At 42.0% G+C, this 25,161-nt stretch overlaps 1 protein-coding gene across 1 annotated transcript in view; it reads right to left on the bottom strand.

Moving 5' to 3' along the window:
- LOC143960916 (uncharacterized) overlaps positions 1-25,161 on the bottom strand; it is a 614,677-nt gene that overhangs the window by 154,849 nt on the left and 434,667 nt on the right. Inside the window, exons 85-87 of the mRNA XM_077469935.1 lie at positions 17,090-17,161; positions 15,464-15,535; positions 7,331-7,366 (exon numbers count right to left, since the gene is read on the bottom strand). Of these exons, the coding sequence (XP_077326061.1) occupies positions 7,331-7,366; positions 15,464-15,535; positions 17,090-17,161 (180 nt within the window). The remainder of the gene's footprint in view (positions 1-7,330; positions 7,367-15,463; positions 15,536-17,089; positions 17,162-25,161) is intronic.

Raw genomic sequence — 25,161 nt, 5'->3', positions numbered from 1 at the left:
AAGTACCCTCTTCCAAATCCACTCCGATCACCTAGGCAATCAGAAATTGAAGTTTTACTTCCCCCCTCCCTCCTGTAGTCCTCAGGGACACATGACAGGACCCAGAAGAGGACAGGACCAATCACAGAGTGCAGCGCACAGTTTTTGTAGCTTTTAGTTTTTGTTTGCTCTCCTTTTTTTATGACCTGTCTGAATCTATGAGGAGAAGGTTTTTTCCATAAGAGGTCCACCTTATTCCATGTGAGCAGGAAATTCACCTGCATAAGCCTATTTGATAAGCCTATCTTTTTAAATAAAGTAGTCAACAGCATCTGGTAAGAAGACAACTTTATCTTCACAGTTGGGGTGTTTTCTGTGTCCAAAAAAATTTTGGTGAAGGGACGTGTCACAACTTTGTAGAAGATTTCAGCCGCCTTCTGGCATATGGATTTAGACTGAGTTTTTCACTGAATGAATCACTGTCTTGGACTGTGGATATATTTTTTGTTTTTCTAGTATCCAATTGGGACTTTATTTATTATTTTCTATTGTCTATATTATCCATTTCTTTGCAACTATTTGTTTTTTAATTCATGGTGATAGGTTGTCTATTACTTGAGGTGTTCTATGATTATTAATTTTCACATTTGTAATTGATATTTATATTTATAATTTTTTCAGCGCCCCTACTATTACCTTATTTTCAGCACGACAAGTTTTTTTCTCTTGTTTCTAGGGAGCAGCTATTAGTGTTTCACTTAGTTTATTTGATTCACTGACTATTAGTTTATTTCTCTTTTTACATTTGTATAAGTGGCGCGGAGTTTATTAGCTGCTGTTTTTCAGCTATATTTTCACAATTTGTTACTTGCTGTGTCACTTTTCTGCTAAGGTGGGGATTGTCTCTTACTGTGTCCCAGAGTGAAGTCAGGCTGCAGAGAAATTATATAATCTCTCTGCTGCCCACAGCTGCCTGCTCAGTGAAGGCGGAACTGCAGGAATGCAGGGTGGGCAGCGGATGGTGAGAGATGATGTCATCTCTTTGCTCCCCTGCCCGCTGACTCACTGATCAGTCAGCCGTCCGCTCACCCACCTAGCTGCCCAGCTGCCACCTGCTCTTTCACCCGCCCACCAAGCCGCCGGCCTGCTCACCCACCGAGCCACACGCGCACTAAATTTCTGGGGGGCAATTGCCCCGTTGCTCTCCTGGATCCACCCTTAGTTCTGGGAGGGAAGACCGGGGCTCTGATGGAAGTAGGGGTCAGGAAGGATCTTCATGATTTCTTGCACCTGGGCCCTGAAGGTTCTAGTTATGCCTCTGCAACAGTGTACGGCCTGCTTAAATATATTTCTGTGGAAGAAATGTTATTTATAATCAAGACCAGGCAGAATGTTTGGATGTTTAGTGATGTCTATTATTGGCTAACAGACGTTAATTAAGATACAAGCTTTTGGGATGAATTAGATGCCTTCTTCAGACTTTGTGGGGATGATTTACTAAAACTGGACCAATTAGAATCTGGTGCATCTGTGCATGGTAGCCAATTAGCTTCTAACTTCAGCTTTTTCAATTAAGCTTTAATCAAACCTGGAAACTGAATGGTTTCTAAGCAGAGCTGCACCAGATTTTGCACATTCTATTTTTAGTAAATCCCCCCCCCCCCCCCACCATCACTATATATTTCTTAAAATGGTTTTAAAACCCACATATTTATATACAAAGTTACAAATAGGAGTAATACAATATAATTATTTAAAAATGTAACAATTTTTTTTAGAAATCGGTTTAGAGGTGTTAATGGAGTAACAGACTCACAGAAGAGGAGTCCAGACACAAATAGGTACATAAGACATGTATGCAGGTAAAAACTATAACTGTATAAGTATATTGTACTGTACAAAAATACCACAGAAAACACTAAACATAGAATATTGCCTTATTTTTGCTAGCTGGAATTAACTCCCACACACATGCTATAAGCAGGGTAATAGAAACCAGCAAATAACGCATTGCAATAAGCACGAAGTGAATGATAATTTAGTCTCTAGGTTACCAATGGTCAGTATCTTGTCCCATTTTTGCTACATTCCAAGAAATGAAAATAATGTGTATATATAGTCAAAACCTTTTTTGTTTTAAACTTATGCCCACACATGGTCAGAAATTCCGACAGAAAAGGTCCGATCGGATTATAATTTCGGAAAATCTGATCGTGTGTGGGCTCTATCGGACCTTTTGTGTAGGAAATTCCGATGGAGAAAATTTGAGAGATGAAATTAGGAGACCAAAGCTATGGGCTACTAGCCTCTACGTAGTCCTGTCGTACGTAACAAATGTCACTTCATTACAAACAATCAGATTTTCCGACAACTTTGTCCGACCGTGTGTATGCAATGGCAGTTTCAGCCAAAATCCATCTGAAAAATCTGACGGATTTTGTGGTCGGAATGTCCGACCGTGTGTACAAGGCATAAGTCTTAAACTTATGTGAATGTCTATGTCCCCATTAGGTAAAATCACCCTCTCTATTTGTCCTAGAGACCACTCTAACCAAAACAGAAACTGATAGGTAATCCAAACAATCCCTAAAATATTACAGTCGTAATCAGAAAAAAATAATTCAAAGAACACGTGTCATAGTGACATGTGTCAAAGAGATGCATCTCTACGATAAGGAAGTCAAGAGAAATCTCCACTGTGGTACAGAGAGAGTAAAAAAAGGCTTCACTTCCTGTTTCCCTTAGTGAAGATGCCGGTAACTGCACCTGGAGCCAATTTATGGATCAGCTTGGGGTGTCGACATCACAGGATACCTGGACAGGTAAGTATCCTTATCTTAGAAGTCAGCAGATACAGTATTTGTAGCTGCTGACGTTTAATTTTTTTTTTTTTACAGTCTAGAACTCCTCTTAACGGTTCGGTTTACCCCCCTCCTACAGTCTCCTAGGTGAATGACATCAGAGCTCCCAATGCCTCCTGGGATATGTGGACATCTCAGCATCAGATAAGCGGGGGAGAAAAAAAATTAGGGTGGAGGGTGAAGTTTCTCCAATATACATCATCAGAAGCGCACATACAGGCAGATTAACATACCTGTACGTTGCCCTTTAAGAAGCGGTTTGCGGGCGTGCTGCAACCTCCGTGAGTGTGATCGCGGGTCCGGTGGACTCAATGTCTGCGGGGATACAAGCGATCGTCTCACGGAGAGGAAGAATGGGGAAATGCTGATCTAAACAAGCATTTCTCCATTCTGCCTAGTGACACTGATCACAGCTCCCTGTAATCAGGAGTGGTGATCAGTGTCGTGTCACACATAGCCCCCCCCACAGTTAGAATCACTCCCTAGGTCACACTTAACCCATACAGTGCCACCTAGTGATTAACCCCTTCACTGCCAGTCACATTTACTCAGTAATCAATGCATTTTTAATTGCACTGATCGCTGTATAAATGTGAACGGTCTCAAAATCATGCCAAAAGTGTCCGATCTGTCTGCCATAATGTCAGTCATGATAAAAATTGCTGATCGTCGCCATTACTAGTAAAAAAAAGTTATTAATAAAAATGCCAATTAGTAAAATATGTAGGATGGTGAGAAATGAACCAGGTAATGCACTTATGCAGATTGTACACATTTAGTTAGTGCCCAGTGGCAGAGCTGGATGACACCTGATTTGGAAGAGGACTGGCAGAAGATGTCAGTATTTGAGCACAGAACGATGATGGGGAATGTGGAAATTGCATTACTGGAGGAGGCCAAGCTGGTGTTAAGTGTGTTATAATGTCACACTAATGAGGTGTATGCCAAACATGGATGAAATGTGCCAGAGTACCCAGCATGATGTACTGCACAGAGCCACTATATCAGTGATGGCAAACCTTGGCACCCCAGATGTTTTGGAACTACATTTCCCATGATTCTTAACTACACTGCAGAGTGCAGGAGCATCATGGGAAACGTAGTTCCAAAACATCTGGGGTACCGAGGTTTGCCATCACTGCACTATATCATATGATGCTTAAAGGGTAAACTGCAGATGGAAGGAGTCATTAGAGTAACCTTTGCTAAGACAGTGCAATAGACTATCATTCCATGTTCCACCTGGATGTATGAGTAGACTACCATACAGATCCCAGGGAGGTGGTAAGAAGCTGTGGGCCAAATCAGTGGACATCAACAGTTAATAAACACTCTACCATTCATGGGTTTTTATTAGTGCCATATGCTAGTAAGAACTGTAAAATGTGTTCCCATTGTGAGGAATATATAAAACTCCACCAGCCTATTAGACAATACAGCCTATTTAGGACATGTCATTAATGTTATGATCTGCGATAAATCATAAAGCATCTCATTATAGTGGTATGGTATTATTGATATTCAATGTGAAACTAAACTCATGCAGTTATTTGCTGCCATTTAGCATCTACTGTTGAATATTTTGTTGCACTTGTGTTGCGAACTGAGCAACCTGCCGGCTACATTAATAAAGACATCCCAGGAACTGTTTATGTTAAGAGATACATTGTATGTCAAGAGCTGGATTCTCTATATAACCTGTTACAACTCTGTGGAATTGAAAGATAAGATTCAAAAGCTTGTTTGTAGTAAAGAGTATATGGCATCAATTAAAACACTAACTCCCACTGAAACTAATGTTGTCTAATTAACAAATGCCCAGCTGTTACAATTAATAGAGGCAGGTCTTCTTGGTGCACATATAAAGTGTAAATGATAAATGCAGCACTTTCTTCTGAAGTCTTCTGGGGGAACGCCGCTATGGAGCATCTATAGATCGCTGTTAGCCTTTCTTTAGACAGAAAGGTCATTAAGAGCGATGAGCAGCTTTCTGATTTAGAGATATATAAAAAGACTTTTAAATTGTGACACAGAAGGATCGATTCATTTATTTTGCAAAATTTCTAATTACATACACCTTTGGATACAACTAAGATTAGGACCTCTGATATAAGGGTTTTATTTTTTACTTTAATCTGAAAGCGGACTGCCCACTGAAGAAGTGGATACCAAGGTTATGGCAGCTAACTGCTGCCATAACAACGATATTCCACTACAAAGAGCCACCATATAATGACGGCGGGCAGACCGTAAGTGGTTAACTAACAAACATGTTATACTTAGCTCCTCTATGCAATTGGTTTTGCAGAGAAGCCCGGATCCTACACTCTTTGCTGCTCCTGGCCCCTCCCTCCTATTGAGTGCCCCCATAGTCAACAGTTTCCTATGGGGGCACTGGAACCGAGTCACAGCTCCGTGTGTCCATTCAGATATGGATCCCCAACCTGACCCCCCCACCCTCTTCCCTGTTTGGCTGACTGACTTTGATTGACAGCCGTGGTAGCCAATGGTGCCGCTACTGTGACTCGGTCAATCAGCAGGAGCGTCCCAGATGGCTTAGACATTTGTGGACATCGCTGGAGAGAGATGGAGCTCAGGTAAGTAATTAGGGGGTGCTGGGAAGGCTGCTACACACAGAAGTTTTTTTATCTTTAAAGTGTCCTAGTTACACCACTTTTACCTACAGGTAAGCCTATAATAAGGGTTTACTTCCTCTTAAATGCATAGAATGCATTAAGATAAAAAACCTTCTGCCTTTACAACTCCTTTAATATAATATCGCGCATCCTGTACCAAGAAGGATAATAATATATATAATTATATTAACAAAAGTATTGGGACACCAACCTTTACATGTACATAAACTTTAATGGCATCCCAGTCTTAGTCTGTAGGGTTCGATATTGACTTGGTCCACCCTTTGCAGCTATAACAGCTTTAACTCTTCTGGGAAGGCTGTCCACAAGGTTTAGGAGTGTATCTATGGGAAAATTAGGTCAGGCACTAATATGGACTAGAAGGCCTGGCTCGCAGTTTCCGCTCTAATTCATCCCAAAGGTGTTCTACTGGGTTGAAGTCAGGACTCTGTGCAGGCCGGTCAAGTTCCGGCCCCCCAAATTCATTCATCCATGTCTTTATGGACCTTGTTTTGTGCAATGGTGTGTGTTATATTAAAATAAGCATAGGCTGGCGGTCTTCTGTTGCACTGGCTACGCATCTGATCATCATGTGTAATAAGCTCTTATCTAATCTGGACCTATTCACAGACTAGTCGCTGTTTCAGTTGGGACAAAACCCTTTTCAGAGTTGAGAATATTCACACAATAAATTGTGATTATTACTTCAATTATAAAATCATGTGTGAAAAGCAAACTGCGGTTAAAGCCGGCCATGCATGGATTGAAATTTGGCTGGTTCAGGTGAGACTGGTCGAATTTATATTTGTGTATGGGCAGGACGATCTTACAGAAGTCTGTCTACCGATCAACTTCTGTACAACCACCTTGTTGGGCTTTTCCTGATCAATTAGTGCTTCCAGCTATAGCAGGCAGCACTGATCAGTGTATTCTGATGGCCGGAAAGTCTCCTTGCTGTCAAATTACAATAGCTTAGTAGGAAGAATTCCCCCATCCCTGTTGAGTGTGCGAATGAGGGAATTGAGTCAATTTTTTTTTCAACTTGCTGGCTAAATAAAAAATATATATAATTGTACTTACTTATTTTATCTGCATATTTTATCTGCATAATTGGATAACTGAAGTATATACATATTTACATAATGTATTATGAGCATTCTCAACTCCTTTAGTAAATTATGCCATTTATTTCAGCAGTTGTAGGTAAGGAAGCCTGACCAGTGGAAATACAGATACCCACTATAGAGAGAAATTACAAATACTTATTTAAATATTTCATGGTGAATCTGTTGGTAATAGAAAAAAATTATTTTAAATCAAATAATACAACACTAAGGGCCGGTTCACACAGCGAGGCGAGGCGACACGGCTCGCCTCGCCTCGCTCCCGCAAGTCGCCCCCGTTCTGTACAATGGAACCGTTCTGAGAGGAGCGACTCGAGTCGCTCCGACTCAGAAAAAAGGTTCCTGTACTACTTCGGGGCGACTTCGGGGGCGACTTGCATTGACTTCTATACAGAAGTCCTCTGCAAGTCGCCGCTGAGCTCCCCGCAGGTCGCGGCGAGGTAAGTCGGAGACGCCTCGCCGCGCCTCGCTGTGTGAACCGGCCCTAATTCAGGAACATTTTTGATACTTTTTATTGTTGTCCCAAGGTTGCCTGCTGTAAACATTGCACTGGCACATGCACTTCATAATCATTTGTATTCAGCTAAAGAGTTCCTACATGTGCAGGCCTTCCTTATGAGTTTCAATATAAGCAGAGTAAATTAACTATGACAACAAAGAAAATGTCTGTTTAGCTGTTCTAAATTAATTTATGAATAAAACCTCAGATATGAGTAATTTGTTTACTTACTGCATCTCCAAGTAGTCCAGGTTCCCCGGGTTCACCCTGTTGCAAGAATGAAGATAATAAAAGTCAGTAGTGGGTCATGAGGAGGGCCATTCTCTTCTGTGCTGTTACTTCACTGGATATACAGTAAGGTGAATGAGGGTGCACCTACCCACTCACTGGGCTAAAAACCTACATTTTATTCAACCCAATTGTAATTACAAAAATAGTGCCAGGTAGCAGGCCGTAAATGCCACATTGAGTGAGAAACTGCATAACCCAATGACACAACTGGTGGTGTCACCCATTTGGCTCATATAACTATTACCATCAGTTGTGTTCTGGAGTGATGCAGTTTCTCACTCAATTTGGCATTTACAGTCTACTATATGGCACTTTTTTTGTAATTTCAATTGGGTTGAATGAAATTTATGTTTTTAGCCCAGCAGTTCCTGGTGTGCAGGTAGGTGCACCCACATTCATGTTACAGTATAGTTAGTGCCACTGCTGAGTACATTTTTAATATATGACCATATGATTTTTGTTCTGGTATGTCATTGGGACAGGAAATGTTTTGTGTATATATATATATATATATATATATATATATATATATATATATATATATTATCTCAAAATTTTTATTTGATCAAATGAAATCCATTCAATTAGGTTTGTGCAACACACTTGGAATGAATAAGTAATTGTAGCAATACTTGAACTGAATTCTGCATACTGTTCAACATACTTTATAAAAATTGCTAGTTGTTGCTTTGTTTTAAAAAGTCCATTTTATGATACACGTATGGCAAAAATAAAAAAAATTTCCTACTAAGAAGAGAGTACTGAATTCTACATCTAATGTAGTGGTCTCTTTTAGTCTCTGTAGAAACCAATATCTACCTTTCACTACATGAAGTTCTAGAATTATATAACACACCACAGCTGAAAGAGTCATAAGCGTATAAACATTGTATTCTTTTTTTTTCTAAGTTTTATTTATTGCTTTTAACATAACAAGTATACACTAGACCCAATGGGCCACACACAAAAATAACTATTTAAATTTCTTCAGCATTGACTCTCTCCTCCTCCTTCCAGAACCTCACTCAGTGAAAGGATCAGACTAATAATAATAAGGCCACCTTTTCCTAATAACAGCCAATGGTATGTTTCAATATGTCAAATAGTTACATACATGTTGAATCCCACAGCAGGTGCATTCCATTATGTGCCACTCAATCCGCTACCGTTTCACTATTCATCCAACTGCCCCACTCCTTATCAAATTTCTGTGGTATGCCCCTGCTAATGTATGTAGCCTTGTATAAGGGTGCAGCCCTATTAACCACACTCTTCCACGCTGATACAGTTGGAGGATTGGGCTTTTTCCATGATAACACTATAATTTTTCTAGCGTAATAGATTAGGATCGTCAGCAATGTATGTGTTACTCTTTGGGGCTAGATTGTCTACCAGTCCCAAAAGACACACCTCTATCATGGGCTGTATAGTAATGGTGGTTACTTCTGCTATACTGTACATTCTGTGACCCCATTCCAAAAATCTTGGATGATCGAGCGATTCCAAAATATATGCATAAAATCGGCAGTGAGGGACCTGCACCACCAGCAACTAGGTGACTGGGTAAAGAACATCTTAGCCAACTTAGCTGGAGTGAGATATGTATGATGCAGGAATTAAATTGAATGAATTGGTCCCTAGCAGAGAACAATCTAGTAAAATGAATGTCCCATACATCATCCCAGTCATCCCCATCCATCTGGGGGAACGCCTCACCCCACACCGCCCTACACTTTGCAAAGAAATCTCCTCCCTCACCGAACAGTTGTTTAAATATGGTAGACAAGGCCTTGTCCAAAGTATTCTCCCTCAGTAAAGACTCCAAATCATTCATTTTCAAAGTAATACCAATATCTCCAAATTGGGCATTATGTGCATGTCTGAGCTGAAGATAAAAGAACAAGTGAGTGTTGGGAAGATTAAACTTAGTTTTCAGGGCGTCAAACTGCAGAGGTTTCCCACCACCCACTATGTCTTTCAGCGTCTGAATACCAAATTTAGTCCAGATGATTGGATCGGGGTACTCACAAAAGTGTATTCATTTAGGATTTTTCCAAAGTGGTGTGGGAGGAGAAATATCAGAAGTGCTACCCATCTTGGTCATTGCTACCCATGCACTACTGGTTGCACGCATAGATATTGTGAGCCTATACAGAGCCCTGATACCCCGATACGGGAGATGTGACAGCGCCTCATAAGAACCAACATTTCTTATTCACAGATATTAACAGTGCCTACAGGTAAGCCTTATTATAGGCTTACCTGTAGGTATGCAGTGCCTTGAAAAAGTATTCACACTCCTTGAAATTTTCCACATTTTGTCATGTTACAATAAAAAACGTAAAGATATTTTATTGGGATTTTATGTGATAGACCAACACAAAATGGCACATAATTTGGAAGTGGAAGGAAAATTGATAAATTGTTTTCCAAATTTTTTATAAATAAATATCTGAAAAGTGTGCCATGCATTTCTATTCAGCCCCCTTTACTCTGAAACCCCTAACTAAAATTTAGTGGAACCAATTGCCTTCAGAAGTCCCCTAATTAGTAAAATAGAGTCCTCCTGTGTGTAATTTAATCTCAGTATAAATACAGCTTTACAGCTGTTCTGTGAATTCCTCAGAGGTTTGTTAGAGAACCTTAGTGAACAAACAGCAGCATGAAGACCAAGGAACACACCAGACCGCCAGGCAGGTCAGGGATAAAGTTGTAGAGAAGTTTAAAGCATGGTTAGAAAATGGAAAATGGAAAGAGTATGGCACAACTGCAAACCTACCAAGACATGGCTGCCACCTAAACTGACAGGCTGGGCAAATAAAGCATTAATCAGAGAAGCAGCCAAGAGGCCCATGGTAACTCTGGAGGAACTGCAGAGATCCACAGTTCAGGTGGGAGAATCTGTCCACAGGACAACTATTAAGCCCCATACACACTTTCAGATTTTCTGCTGATCTTTTTCCTTCAGATTTACCAAAACCATATAATACAAGGTCAAACCTTAGGCGTTTCAATTTGCATGCAATCAGGCAGGCCCTTGCACTACATGGTTTTGGTAAATCTGAAGACAAAAATCAGCAGAAAATCCGATAGTGTGTATGGGGCTTTAGTCGTGCCCTCCACAAATCTTGCCTTTATGGAAGAGTGGCAAGAAGAAAGCCATTGTTGAAGGAAAGCCATAAGAAATCCCATTTGTAGTTTGCTAGAAGCCACGTGGGGAATAGGGATGGGCGAAGGGTTCGGCCCAAGCATAAGTCGATGTTCAGACGTTTGATGAATGGCTGAACAAACGGGTCATTCAACCATTTGTTTGGGCCCCCCAAATCAACCACAATGCATTGCGGCATTGAACAGTGCATTGCATGCCCTGTTATGGTGAAGCGCTGAAAGCTAAAAGTGATTGTACACTGTCATCATGACTTTATCTAATCATGGCTCATTTCCGCCCCACAGTATAAAAGTGTTCTTTCAATGGCAGCCATTCTCAGTGTGATTTTGGCATGGAGAGAGATAGAACAGGGCTCTGTTCAGTGCTACCCTGTTTCCCCAAAAATAAGACCTAGCGTGATTGTCGGTGATAGCTGTAATATAAGCCCTACCCCCCAAATAAGCACTAGTTAAAGTCCTTGTAGGTCTTATTTTCAGGGTAGGGCTTATTTTCGGGGGAAACAGGGTAGGGCTTATTTGGGGGGTAGGGCTTATATTGCAGCTATAACCGACAATCACGCTAGGTCTTATTTTTGGGGAAACAGTGTATTAGTTAGTTAGTGTGCTATGCTGTGCTATTTTGCTTCAATTGTCAGTGTAGAATATTTGTTTAGTGTCAGCTTTGCATAGTGTGCAGCTAGAGTAGGGACAGCTCAGATAGTTTCATTGTAGTGTAGTGAGACTGTGTCATTCATACATACATACATTAGTGTAGAGTAGAGACAGCTCAGATAGTTTCAGTGTAGTGTAGTCAGACCGTGTCAGTAATCGTTACATTAGTGTATAGCTAGAGTAGGGACAGTTCAGATAGCATCAGTGGAGTGACAGTTGAACACCATCTATTTGATTGCGTTACTGCCAGTTTAACGCCATTTACTTCTGTGTGCGTTACTGCTAGTTTAATGCCATATAGTTATGTGTGCGTTATTGCCAGTTTAACTCCATATAGTTTTGTGTGCGTTACTGCCAGTTTAATGCCATATAGTTTTGTGTGCATTACTGACAGTTTAACACCATATAGTTTTGTGTGCGTTACTGCCAGTTTAACTCCATATCGTTTTGTGTGCGTTACTGCCAGTTTAATGCCATATAGTTTTGTGTGCATTACTGCCAGTTTAACACCATATTGTTTTTTGCGTTACTGCCAGGTTAATGCCATTTACTTTGTGTGCATTACTGCCAGTTTAACACCATATAGTTTTGTGTACGTTACTGCCAGTTTAACACCATATAGTTCTGCGTTCATTACTGCCAGTTTAAGGCCATATCGCTTTGTGCGTTACTGCCAGTTTAACGATATATAGTTTTGTGTGCGTTACTGCCAGTTTAACGCCATATAGTTTTGTGTGCATTACTGCCATATTAACGCCATATAGTTCTGTGTGCATTACTGCCACTTTAACACTTTATAGTTTGATGTGCATTACTGCCAGTTTAACGCCATATCGTTTTGTGTGTGTTACTGCCAGTTTAATGCCATAGTTCTGTGCGTCACTGTATGATTAGCGCATTATATTGCAGTATATCCTAGTGTATGCATGGAGTGTGTCTATGTAGTGTGAGTACTAAAATTAAAGTACACAAACTACATTGATTAAAGTGCATCTTTGCTTATAAGCACTACCCCCTCCCTCCCAATTATGTCTGGGAGGACAACAAGCAGAGACAGATGTTCCCTTGGCACTGTAAGGAGGCCAGCAAAAAATGTGTCCACAGGCAAAGGTAGATGTGGTGGTCAGTCCTCAGCCAAGGCATCATTTCCTCTCTTTAGTGAGTTTGCCCATGCTATCCAGCCACAGCATGCAGATGAGGTGGTGAACTGGCTTACTAAACCTTCCTCATCCTCCTCATCCTCTGTCATGCAAGCAGAGACAAGTGTGCAGTCCCTTGCAGTTGTCACAGTAGATAAACCTGCCTCCTTCTCCACATTGATTCCTCCCATAGCCCCAACATCAGCCACTGAGGAGTCAGCTGAGTTATTGGACCACAGCATCAGGCACTTGCGCCTTGATTATGCCCAGCCATTACTGGATTCAGATGTGGGTTCTGAGTTTGAGGATGACAGGAACATGAGCCTAGAGAGAGGGAGGAACACTGGTAGACAAAGTGACATTCATGTTCCTCAAGCCGCAGCGTATTGCCAAGTTGTCTCCAGTGCTAATGATGAAGATGGAGGAGATGGAGATGATGATGATAATGATGATGAGGTCACTGATGTGACTTGGGTGCCAGATAGAGCAGTGGAGGAAACTGAAGGTGAGGCGGCACAACCCCAAGGAGGCCGACATCAAAAAAGAGTATAGAGCAGCCACCCTATTCCATCACATTCTACAGCTGTTATCTCCCTGCCCACTCCCCAAAGCTCAGCTGTCTCATCTGCAGCAGATCGCACTATCTGCAAACTGTGTCTCTGACGCATCAAACATGGCAAATACACCAACCATTTGGGTACCACATGCTTAACAAGGCATTTAACCTCCAACCACTCATCCACTTGGCAAGAGCACCTAAAAGGGGCACAAATCTGTCCCTCTCCCTCCTGCTCCTTATCCACTTGAGTCTGCCTCTGCTATACCGAGTCATTACCTCTCAGCAGCCTCCACTGACAGGGATGATGGTATAGCACAGGGTCTTCCAGGTCCTAGCAGCACATCTGCCAGCAGCACACCACCAGCTGTAGACTCTAACTGGCAAATTTCTCTGCAAAATCTGCTGTAGCGGAACAAATATACAGTCCCTGCCACCCACATGCCCAGCGTCTAAATACAAGCTTGTCAAAGCTGTTGGCTCTCCAACTTCTGCCTTTCAGCCTGGTGGATTCTGCCCCCTTCCATGAATTTGCACAATGTGTTGTACCACAATGGAAAGTTCTCAGTCTCTACTACTTTTCACGTAAGGCCGTTCCATCTCTCTACCATCACGTGGAAGAGAATGTTCTGGTGTCATTGGGCAAGGCAGTCAGCCATAAAATCCACCTTACTGCTGACACGTGGTCCAGCAAGTGTGGACAGAGTCGATACATTTTGTTCACAGCACACTGGGTAATGCTGCTTGCAACTTGAAAGGATGCAGGACAGGCTTGGTGCTGCAGCTTGTTGTGCCCCCATGTCTCCTTACAACTGATGGTGATGATGCCAGACCTGTGAGCTCTACCCACTCTTCCTCCTCCTCCTCTACCACCTCCATGCCCTCCTCTGCAGAACTTTCCTATGAACATCAGGTACCCCATAAGTGTTCAAAGGGCTATTCCCAGAATCAGGATAAAAGGGGCCATGCAGTGCTTCAGCCGGTGTGTTTAGGGGACAGGAACCACACCGGAGCAGAGATTATTGCAGCTCTGCAGGGACAGGCCCATAGGTGGTTCACACCACACCAGCTGAAGCCAGGAATAGTGGTGTGCGATAATGGCTCAAACCTCCTGTCCGCCCTTAGACAGGGAAAGTTGACACATGTGTCATGCCTGGCACATGTCCTCAATTTGGTGGTGTAGCATTTCCTAAATACATAACGGGGGTTGCAAGATGTGCTAAAGCTGGCCAGTAGAGTTTGTAGCCATTTCAGGCAGTCATACACAGCCAGTGCTTGGTTGGCTGAAATTCAATAGGAAATCCACCTGCCCGTAAACCTCTTGATTTGTGACATGCCCAATGCCTATTTGTTTTTTTCTTTCAACAGAAAAGGGATTGTTTAATCACTAAGGTCATTACTGCTTTGATCAGTTTAATATTATGCACATATGTTATATTTGCACATATGTTATTTGTTTGATTTTGTCTAGTCTGTGAATGTCAATTTATAAAGACTAAAGTGGTTGTAAACTCTGTTACACCACTTTTACCTACAGGTAAGCCTATAACAAGGCTTACTTGTAGGTGTAGTGAATAGCTCCTTGACTTGCTGGTGCAGTTTCTTCAGTACTCGTGCCTTGACCGGCAGCTCTAGCATGCATGTGCGGGAGTGATGCTGTGATTGGCTGGAGCCGTGAACCTGGAAGTAACTCCGGTGGAAGATGTCGGCCGAGTACTTGCCATGCCAATGCAATCAGGGTATTATTCTGAGGAAAGTATTTCATAAATGAGCTAGTAATTGACCCCGTGACGACGTCCTGTTAGTGACGAAACGCATAGGGAGGAGGAACAACGCACTGACGTCACCGCTGTACACTCAGTCCCAGAAGTATCAGGCATTTATCGAGACCGGCCAGCTCGATTGATTTATGCTATGTGTACATCTTTTTAAATGCAAGTGTGCATTCGTTTTTATTATTTACAATAAACGCTATGATTTTACACTATTGTAAGTTTTATCGTTCATGTTTATGCTGACGGTGTGGGTGCTCGCTGTACTTGGCTTGAATACCGGAGGTGACTGTTTTTGCAGTGATTGGGGGAGCCTTGTCTATGCCAACACATCTTCCCAAGACCCTTGGCTGGGGTGATAAGCCACCTGCATATTGTGGTCCCCTATAATAAGGAACCACTAGCATCCGGTAAGCGGCAGTATTTACTGTGGTGAAGGTGCGTTCAATTTACTGGGATGAATGATCTGTTTTAACTACATTTTTTATAAAGCTTTGCAAATATTAAATGTCTATTTGCTGAAATAACAATTAGACATCTAAACAAAATCTTTACAGTATATGTGAACAAAATATTTTAAGAGAAAATTACCATGAGATGATATAATTAATGGAGTTTGAATAATGCTTCCATCTTGGTGGATTTAAGCATTTTATTGTGTGAAACAATTATGTTGAGTGACATATATTTTTTGCTTGTTTGGTGGTCTTTGTTTCTTATTCACTGATATAACAATACAAATGGCAGCCTTATTATTTTTTGTCCATTGTGTAAAAAAGTTCTCTACCTTTTGTCCTACAGGGCCACGTGCTCCAAATAGTCCCATAGATCCTTTAGAGCCCGCTTCACCTTTCACACCCTGAAAATCAACAAAAAGAATAGGATCAAAATTATTTGAACTCATGAAAAAATTATCAATATGTAAAATAAACACTGTTTTTATTAATATAACGCATGTATCTTACCACAATCCTGGGGTAATAGACAAGAAGTTCTCGAAAAATTTAAAAATAAATAGCATGGGGGTGGGGAAATGCCTTGGGCATCATGTATGAATTGGGAACAATTATTTTTTATTTTTTTAAGAAATTACATTCAGCCAGATGCATTGATTTTTTTAAATGCTTAAAGTGTTACTAAACCCACAACAGTAAAATCAGTTTGTATATGCAGTAAAGCATGCTTGTTATACACGCTGTGGAACCTAAGGTGTTAATCCTGCGCATTGTGTAAAAAGGCTCTCCATCTGCTGATAGTACAGAGTCTTGGCGGCACTCTGCACATGCTCAGTTTAGTGCGTATTGCTAGAGAGTTTTTTTTTTTTTTTTTTGGTATGCATGTGATTGGCACAGGGGGACTCTTTGCAAAAAATCAAAACGTGTGAGGGCCCTGTAAAAATCCACACAATACCATTAATCGGGACATGCAGCCTGGCCGGAGAGGAAAGGGGTGGGACAGGGAATGCCCCCTCCCCCTTGATCTTATACCAGGCTACATGCCCTCAACATGGATGTACCCATATTGATGAAGACAAGTGTTTCTTTCCCAGGACCCTGGCAAAGTGGCTGGAGGGGTCTGCCAATGGAGGGCTTAATATAATCTCTTTTTTTGCCTCCTGCTGAATGACAGGGTGAGTGGATTATGGCTGTTACATACAAGGAGCTAGGGCTTCTTAGGTGACATCATTGACTATATATATGGTATGTACATGGTCATATTTGGTGAATGACGTCACAGGTTCCAGTGACATCATTGACCATATATGTTCATGTCCACATGAGGTCAATGACATCACTTGGGAGACAGTGCCCCCTTGTATTTAACAGCTGTATTTCACCAAACATGTCATTCAATTGGAGATAAGTGAACGCACCGGGCGTGTCTCAGAAGTGACATTTTTTTTCATTTAGTGGGTTGGCGAGCATCATGTTTTGATGTACATCACTGAATGATGTGATTGACAGTGTGTCAAAAAACGTGTTTGTGTCTTTTTTTTACTGTTTACATGTTTTGTGAATGAGTAGGGGTACTATGTATCCTATAATTATTCATATAAGGGGAAAAGTCTCTGGATGCCTCTTTATGGTTAAAGGGGTCTTCCAAATTCAGATAAACCCCCTGTTCACAGACACTGTCAACCAAGGACCCTTGTCTTCATCCACATGGAGACAAGATGCTTTGCTAGTGGTTGCCATTTGAATTTACCATCTCTTTTGCCTACCTGTTTTCTTACACTGGCCGCCAGCCCCCTCCCATTTTCAATTGCATCTTTTTCTTTTTTTACAGATCTGCCCCTCACTTTTAGGCATCATGCACATAAAGCTTTATAAACACTGCTTATACAGGAATTCAGTATTTTTTTATGCCTGTATTTCTTTTTAGTTAAGCAGTAATATGATTGGAGCACACTTACTTTCTCTCCAGGTGGTCCATCTTCTCCCTTTTCTCCTTTATCTCCATCAAAGCCAGGATGCCCTCTGTCACCCTATGTTAAGAGAAACTTCTGATTACTAGGGACCACTTCACACCACAGTTTTTGCATTCTTGATGTGTTTCTGCATGCGCATTTTCGATGCATTCCAGGGCGTTTTTTTCCCCTCTTGTTTTGCTTCATCTCAATTATGGACTATTGAGGACATATGTGTTCCTGTGCATTTTTTATGAATTTTGCCAAGTTCCAGATGGGTTCCATACAGTAAAAATGCAATATGTTCTGGTTGCATTTGAATGCACTGCACTGGTGTGAACTAGGCAAATTGGAATCCATATTAAACACTGTTCTTGCATTTTTGATGCAGAATAAAAATGCACCGGACTGCTTCTGGTGTGAACCCACCAAATCACTTGACAACTTTTCAAAACATAGTTGGCTACACTGGAAATGTACCCACATTTGAAAAATCTTGAAAAAAGCACAAAATTGCACTTAGCAGCAAATCTTGTTGCTTCTGGCGATTCTGGTAGTCCTTGGATCTTTTTCCATGTGGGTGAAAATGCTGAAGAAAACTGCTGTAAATTCACTGCAGTGTTTCCACCCTCAGCAGCACCCTCAGCAGTTGCATAAGGCTGTGTCACTATGCATACTGAGGAGCAGAGTCATCAATGTTGTCATTGCTAAAATCTCTCTTGTTCTTTGCCAGTCATGATACATGATACTAGAGGGCATGCTGCATCTGAAAGTAATGCAGGTCACTTTTGATCCTGACACAGGCTCAGGCAGACTAAAGACCTCAGTAACCCTGGTGATGTCACAGAGGCAAATAGGGACTTTGTCCAGCCTAGCAGTAAATAAGTAAGAAAAAAAATACACTAGTATTTTTTTCCTTTTTCGTACAACCCAGCAGGGCTGAACAAAAAAAAAACTGACAGCTCAGGAGGAGTTGCTGTACTAACTATCCAACATTAGAACAGCAATCCCTGCTGTGCTATTCTGTCAGACTGACTGCAGTACACACAGGCCACTTGACATTCCGCCCATGTGTACTAGGCTTAAGTGCAGTCAAAATAAAAAAAACTACACTCAGTAGGATGTGTCCTGTGTGCTTATGCCCCATCCAATACAAGTAAGGGGCCAGCTGCTCCATTCACAGAAATCATACTACAGTTTTTAATGAATGGAAAGTGATCTATGAATAAAGCATGGGTGAGTGATTGATAGGTCCACCCCCTCCATTCATAGATTATGTTTCATTCATAGATGCTGTAGTACAGCTTCCATGATTGGCAGTGCTGGGTGGAAAGGGCAGGCATCGTTGGGCAAGAAAGCCTGTGACAGTACCTTAGTTCTATTAACCTTCACCCCACTAGAAGGGGCATAGACGGGGGGAGGATTTCTGCTAATAGAAGTGGCATCAACAAATGGTACATATCCAGCTGGTTGTAAGTTATGTTTATTGTGATTTTTATTTGCACTTAGATTTTAAGCAGAGATTAAAGTGGTGGCCAGCTGAATTTTTTTTTTTAAAGTCAGCAGCTACAAACACCGTAGCTGCTGACTTTTAATAAGTACACTTGCCTGTCCAGGGTGCCCGCAATTCGCAAGGCTGAACCATCCCTCGGCTCTCAGCGCTGCCATTCAAAGTAAGGGAAATAGGCAGTGGAGCCTTGTGGCTTCACTGCCCTTTTCCTATTGTGCATGCCCAAGTCGTGCAGCACTTTGTGAATGGCCGGCTGTGTTCTGGGACACACACAGTTCCCAGAACACACCGCGCCACCTTCCCCAGAAGACAACGTGAGGAGGAGAAGACTGAAGATCACTGCGGTGTAGGAAGTGGCAGATCAGGACAACCTGCCTAGCTACAGCCATTGCTGGTAAGTTAAAAAAAAATGTCATTTTTTTTTCAGATTTTCAGGGACATTTTTATTTATCTATTTCTTTTTTTAGGCCCTCCACTTTAACCTTAAATTGGAACTTTAAGTCTAAAATAAAAAAGGCAGGAATTTTAATGCAAAAGAGACATGCTTTGTTTCTTCTGCAGTAAAAGTTACTTACCTGCCTGTCCGCCCTTGTACAGTGAGCTGCGAACCTGGAAGCCAGCAGCGGAGTGGGCAGCTCTGGGACACCGCATCACTAGAGATGAGGTATTTAAGTAAAAATGCAGTTATTTTAGTTATAACTGACCTAGTAGTAAGTAAGATCTGCTTTCCTAGATCAGCTCCCTGGTCACTGTACAGAAATGATGATGCTGAAACATTGTCCAGTGAGCAGACTGGAGATGACATAGTACACTGAATTCTAGACCAGGAAGGTTTATCGCTTAATCAGTAACTTACTTTGTCATAAACTGCAAGACAAGTTTTTATTAAAATGATTAAATTATTAAAATTACTAAATTATTAAAAATTTTAAACAGCACTTCACTATTGTTAGCCTCTTTTTTCCATGTATATGGGATTTCCACCTTGATGTATCTGTCTGTGGTCTGGATTCATATATGAGGATGGAAGTCTGAAATGGATTGTACTCAAGCACTTTCAGACATTGCAGTATTCTTGGGGGTCAATTGTGACGGGGAGCTGCTCTCCCATAGGTTACTGGGTGTTTTTTGATTAGTACTTTATCAACTTTATTAGTACTTTATCAATGGTGGCAGGAAAATCTTAATTTTTATAGTGTATTTAGAATGGATGTTTTGTAAAAAGTATGTATATTTCCTGGCATGAAATTTACATCTTTAAATTTGCACAGGTTTAAGTAGGTACTCCTTTGCTATGGATTTGACATTGCATTTATCTTATTTATGAGGTAGCTTATTATTTGGGCACATCACAATAGTTGTGTATTTATTTGGCTATAAACTCCAAGACTGGCTGTAAAAAAATTTACAAATCCTTTGGCATGCAAAAAAATTACATATATTATATTAGATGGATATATTTTCCTGGTTGTGCTCAGATTTTCTATAAGGTGCTCCTCATCTAAATTTTCTAAAGTTTGTCTTTTACTTTTGCCTCCACTGTCATTTCCTTCTACACTTCTGGACAGAAAGAAACAAACACCTTTCTTTTACAATAGTATATTGCAAGAAGTATTTTTCTGCTGAAGTATTACTATTAACAGTTCAATTGTGTGACAGCTGTAAACTGCGTAAGTTGACACATTTTTCTTGTAAAATATAAGTTGTATTGTTAAAGGTTTAGCAAATCCAGATGCAAGCAATTTGAGGTAAATGCTGTATGAAAGTATGGATCGCTTATGGTTGGTGAATTCTCAGCACAAGAGAAGATCACGCAATGAGGCAATCTACTGTACATAAAAATAGCTAGAAAAAAACATCACCAGGTCTAGGCAGATTTGTAGAGCCCTGAAATGACCAGTCACAGATTTAGATGGGAAGCCTTGCCCAAGCTTTTTACAGATATTTGTGGGCCTACGAAAAATATTTCATGTAGTGGGTCCCCATCCTATCTTTTAATTCTAACAAAAGTCCTATAACTAGAGACAGGGAGAAAATATTATAACTATAATAACTATTTCCTCCTTGGAGCGACAAGTCTCAACCTGCATGGTGGGACTTGGAGTTCAATATAGGTTTCTCTCCCTTCTCTCATTATGGATTCTCTCCAACTTTTTGCCTTTTTCAAATGTGTTAGACGGGATGTGAACAATAGCATTTATTTTTTATTTTTTAGGCGATTAAAAATCACCCGTTGTATATAAACTATCATGTAATGCCTTCTTGAACTATATGCATGAGTTTCAGTGGTTCTTGTCAGCCCTTGTACACACGGTCGGACATTCTGACGGAAAATGTCCGATCAGACCGCGTTGTCGGATAATCCGACCGTGTGTGGGCTCCATCGGACTGTTTCCGTCGGAATATCCGACCAACAAAGTTTTCGAGCTGGGCTATAAAATTTACCGACAACATGATCCAATCAGACTTTGTCTGATCGTTTGTAGAGAATTCCGATCGGACAAAGTGCCACGCATGCTCAGATCAAATACATAGACCAAAGCTATTGGCTACTAGCCTGAACGTAGTCCCGTCGTAACGAAATAACGTAATCACGTTAAGAACGATCGGATTTTCCAACAACTTTGTCCGACCGTGTGTATGCAACACCAATTTCGGACAAAATCTGTCAGACAAAATCTGACGGATTTTGTTGTCGGAATGTCCGACCGTGTGTACAAGGGCTCAGACTGAACAAATTACATCACTTCTCACTTTGAAAGCAGGCACTAGAATGCTTAAAGGAGAAGTATGGGATGGGTTAAATAACTAGTACATATTACATTAATCACATATCAGCAAATTTTTTTCCCTACATCTTTTAGTTTTTACAGCATGTGCACATGAACTTTTCTTCAGCTAGCAAAAACAGTCCATTTTCTGTTTGAAAAGTTCTCAGGGGGTGTACACAACTTCAGCAACACACTAACACACCCCCTGCCTCTGTCTCCCTCCCCTGAGGGACGTGGTTGTGCTGTGAGAATGAGCACATTGGCCACATGGTTCTGTTTTCATAGTAATAGGACCTCGCAACAGAAGAAGACTGCTGGCCAGATGGTAAACAACGTGCCTCTAATCTACTGCTGCGAATTTGAGATAAAACTTTCACAGCTTGTCAGGATCTTCAGGGCTTCCTCCTTCCCCCATCCCCCTCCTTCCTTCTGTGGACACTCTTTGCTCTGCTCCTCTTATCCTGTCACTTCACACACACACACACACACACACACACACACACACACACACACACACACACACACACACACAGGTACTCAGAGCTCTTCCTCCTCGCATACACAGTGTACGCCGAGATACAGCTCAGACCTGCTCACTGTTTAAACAGACAATGCCTTGATATGTACACTGTATATACAGATAGCCTACATGTGTGTGGAGACTGTATAACTGACTAGTATGCTTGCTGCAGCTCCCACATCATAAAATCAGAGAATACCAGTCAGTTATACAGTCTCCACACACATGAAGGCTATCTCTATATACAGTGTGCATATCAAGGCATTGTCTGTGCAAACAGTGAGCAGCTCTAAGCTGTATCTCTGTGCACACTGTGTATATTCCAGGCTGTTTGTAATATAATTCTGTAACAAGTATGTGCTATGTGAGGAGGAGGAAAATTATGTGTGTCCTGCCAAAGTGAGACCTTTGTCCTACTGCCCTCTGGACTTCTGCCCTCTGCCCTCTGGACTGCTGCCCTCTGAACTGCTGACCTCTGCTCTCTGGACCGCTGACTTCTGCCCTCTGGACTGCTGACTTCTGCCCTCTGGACTGCTGCCCTCTGCCCTGCTGCCCTCTGCTCTCTGGACTGCTGACTTCTGCCCTCTGGACTGCTGACTTCTGCCCTCTGGACTGCTGACCTCTGCCCTTTGGACTGCTGACCTCTGCCCTCTGGACTGCTGACCTCTGCCCTCTGGACTGCTGTCCTCGAGATTGCTCACCTCTGGACTGCTGACCTCTGCCCTCTGGACTGCTGACCTCTGGGCTGCTGACCTCTGTCCTCTGGACTGCTGACCTATGGACTGCTGACCTCCTGGACTACTGCCCTCTGGACTGCTGACCTATGAACTACTGACATCTGCCCTCTGGACTGCTGACCTATGAACTGCTGACCTCTGCCCTCTGGACTGCTGACCTCTGTCCTATGGACTACTGGCCTCTGGACTGCTGATCTCTGCCCTCTGGACTGCTGATCTATGAACTGCTGACCTCTCTCCTCTGGACTGCTGACCTCTGCCCTCTGGAATGCTGACCTTTGCCCCCTGGAATGCTGACCTCTGTCTTCTCCTCTACTGCCCTCTGGACTGTTGATCTCTGCCCTGCTCCCTTAAAACCTCTGTTCTCTTCATGGCTGAACTCTGTCCTCTGCACTACTGACCTCTGTCCTCTGCCGTACTGAATCCTGCACACTGTCATACTGACCTTCAATTCCCTGCCCTGCTGCACCCCCCCCCCCCCCCCCCCACACACACACTCACACAAACACTGTCCTATAAATAAATGGCCTCTGTACAGTCCTCTACAAACTGCTGACCCTATCATCTGCTCTGCTGACCTCCCAACCTATGTTACTCTGACATTTTTTACTGCATGCCAACAGCAGACAGAAAGTGTTCAAAAATAAATTATATTAAAATAATAATTTAAAAAAAGTACCCCTGTACACATTATAATGCACATGTGTACCCCCTCCTATAATGCACATGCGCAGCCTAGGGCACACACGTGTATGTAAATTCTGCTACACATGGTTGGATATGTATGAAACTTAAGAACTTCACACACATAACAACTATACATATATTTCTTGCAGACATACTGCATTCTGATCCATGCATTGGTCATGTATGGACGTACACTCCTATTGCAGATCCATGCAGGTCAGTGAAGCTGGCCACCTGTCATTGATTTGAACAGGCTGCACTTGGCTGCAGCAAACACCTGTAAATCCCATGTGGATGAAGATAGCCCTTCACATGGGTGTACTTGAGCTTACACTCGTGTAAGCCCTGGTTCACATTGATGCGATTTGACATGTTAAATCGCATGCCAAATTGCCAGCAATGGCAGCGCCCGAATCTGTGAAACGCCACATTTGCGGCACTGAACCGATTCCCAAAGTAGTTTCTGTACTACTTTCGGCAATTTCAGGGTCCGATTTCCTTTGACATCTGTGCAGAAGCCTACACAGATGTCTCTAAAATCGCCCCCGAAGTGACATATTCAGGGCTTTTTTTCAGGGGGAGCGCAGTTCCGACACCTCCAGCACTAAATTTATGTAATGGCAAGGGGTGCTGGGGATGTGCTGGAGGGTCTATTGATGATATGCCACTGGGGGATCTATAGTCTATAGCGACTACGCTGGTGAGGTTAAATTTTTGCGCAGGAGTCTATTGTTGCTGGTGGAGGATGTATTGTTGCTGGAAGGGGGTTTTATATTCCTGTGGGGTCTGTTGTTGCTGAGAGGAATCTACTGTTGAGAGAGATGTCTATTGTTGCTTGCTGCTGGGAAATCTGTTGTTGAAGCTGGGGGTCTATTGTTGCCGGGGTTGATTTTTGTTGCGGGGGGGGGCATTATTGTGTGAGGTAACTATTGTTGCTGAGGTATCTATTGTTGCTGGCTATGCAAATTACTTAGCGCCACACAATGATACTTGGAACTGTATTCTCTAAAAGAGGCGGTACTGAGAGGTGGGTATGGGGTGGAACGAAGGGATGGTGCTCGGAGGTGGGTAGGGTGCGGAGACAGGGGGTAACTTAGAAGGGGGGAGTTCCTGCACCAATTCTCTGAGAAAAAAAAGCCCTGGACATGTGGGAATGAAATTGTGCAAGGTCAGTGTGGGCAGTCAGTGAGTCCTGAAGAAGCGGGGGGTTTCCCGTGAAACACGTTGATGCCACTCCCTCTCCTCTGAACATCTGACACTCCATGCACCTTCCACTATCGGGGATCCGATAGTGGATGACTTGGGCATGTAGGTGCGGGACAACGGTACTTTTGGTCACCACATCCCGTGGCTATCTATAAGCCTACTGTCTCTGCTGTGGCTACGGAGTTACTCCTCATTCAGCCTGGGTTACGGCACTCCTAATATGGCATATGCAGTGACGAGCTCAATAGGGAATGGTAGGAAAATTAGGTGATCCCTCGCTCAGCTGTACTGATATCCAGTCCATTGGATAAAAAAGAAAGGGGTAAAATGGCGCTACCTATATGCTGAAAAGCGAAAGACCCATGTTGCTTTTTAAGTGATGTGTGCCTCAAGTATATTTTTTATATATATTTTTTATATTTTTTGGGACTGGCCTTTTCTTATTTTATCTTATTTTTATTGGATTATAATATCTGCATCCATGTTATTGGAGTATCATGTTTTTTGATTCACAAATTTTTGATATTATCACATTTTACTCTTCAGGGAAGTTAGCTTATACTAATAGCTATCACAGCTAGGAGTTTATTATATTTCATTAATGGTATATGTACATTTAACATTCACACTTGAGGCACACATCACTT

The sequence above is a fragment of the Lithobates pipiens genome, unplaced genomic scaffold, assembly GCF_037356315.1.
Source record: "Lithobates pipiens isolate NorthernLeopardFrog02 unplaced genomic scaffold, aLitPip1_a1.2 Scaffold_8, whole genome shotgun sequence".
NCBI lineage: Eukaryota > Metazoa > Chordata > Amphibia > Anura > Ranidae > Lithobates > Lithobates pipiens.
Note: the sequence above shows the minus strand (reverse complement) of the source record. Positions and strands in the feature narration are given on the sequence as shown.